This window comes from Borostomias antarcticus (assembly GCF_949987555.1).
Source record: "Borostomias antarcticus genome assembly, chromosome: 19".
Lineage (NCBI taxonomy): Eukaryota > Metazoa > Chordata > Actinopteri > Stomiiformes > Stomiidae > Borostomias > Borostomias antarcticus.
Window position 1 is genome coordinate 753,499 of NC_140252.1, and position 848 is coordinate 754,346.

An 848-nucleotide genomic window follows, 5' to 3' on the forward strand; every position below is an offset into this window, starting at 1 on the left:
TCACTTTAAAACAAATAACTACTAGCGAACTCTACCTCAGTATTTATGAAAACGTACACAAACAGATACACTGTTGTAGTAGGAGGAAACGTTATTTTCCTGTCTGTTTTAAAATCAAACTGCTCAGGTAAAGTAAAGACGCAACATCACATGAAATGTACATCAAAACAGGAAGTTTGTTTGGAGTTGCCACAGTGACAGAAAATCCCATTGAAATGGTCTTGGGTCTTGCCCAACTTTAGGGGGGCCACAGAGGCCATCCTCTCAGTCTTTGTGAACTGTTCAACAAACATTGGCCCTGTAGGCTAACTTAGCCTGTAGTATTTGCACGTAGCAATCTTTTGAAGTGACCTTTTATTTCCTTCCGTAAATGAACCAGAGTGTGTGATACATCGCCCGGTCATGCTCCTGTCTCACTCCGAGCTATGGAAGGAATGTTTGGAGGTTTTCTCCAAACCCTGCACACTGCTCCTCGGCGCCATCACCGCTACCCTGTTCTGCCTCTGGGGGCGTGAGGGCCAGGTCAGTCCTACCCCCACGGAGACTAGCCCTTGTTAGGGAAAGTTCACTTAATTGTCTCCTGGCTTTCGTAGAGGTGCTGCTGTGCTCTGTCCCACCTCCCCCCCTGGTCCTCCCCCTCCAGAGGGCCTCCCACCTCCCCCCCTGGTCCTCCCCCTCCAGAGGGCTTCCCACCTCCCCCCCTGGTCCTCCCCCTCCAGAGGGCTTCCCACCTCCCCCCCTGGTCCTCCCCCTCCAGAGGGCCTCCCACCTCCCCCCCTGGTCCCCCCCCTCCAGAGGGCTTCCCACCTCCCCCCCTGGTCCTCCCCCTCCAGAGGGCTTCCTACCCC

At 54.1% G+C, this 848-nt stretch overlaps 1 protein-coding gene across 1 annotated transcript in view; it reads left to right on the forward strand.

Moving 5' to 3' along the window:
• The first annotated feature begins 399 nt into the window (after positions 1–399).
• Positions 400–848, forward strand: part of LOC311321650 (protein ABHD1-like) — an 11,660-nt gene continuing 11,211 nt past the window's right edge. Inside the window, exon 1 of the mRNA XM_084453652.1 lies at positions 400–522. Within this exon, the coding sequence (XP_084309778.1) occupies positions 403–522 (120 nt within the window). The 5' untranslated portion in view covers positions 400–402. The remainder of the gene's footprint in view (positions 523–848) is intronic.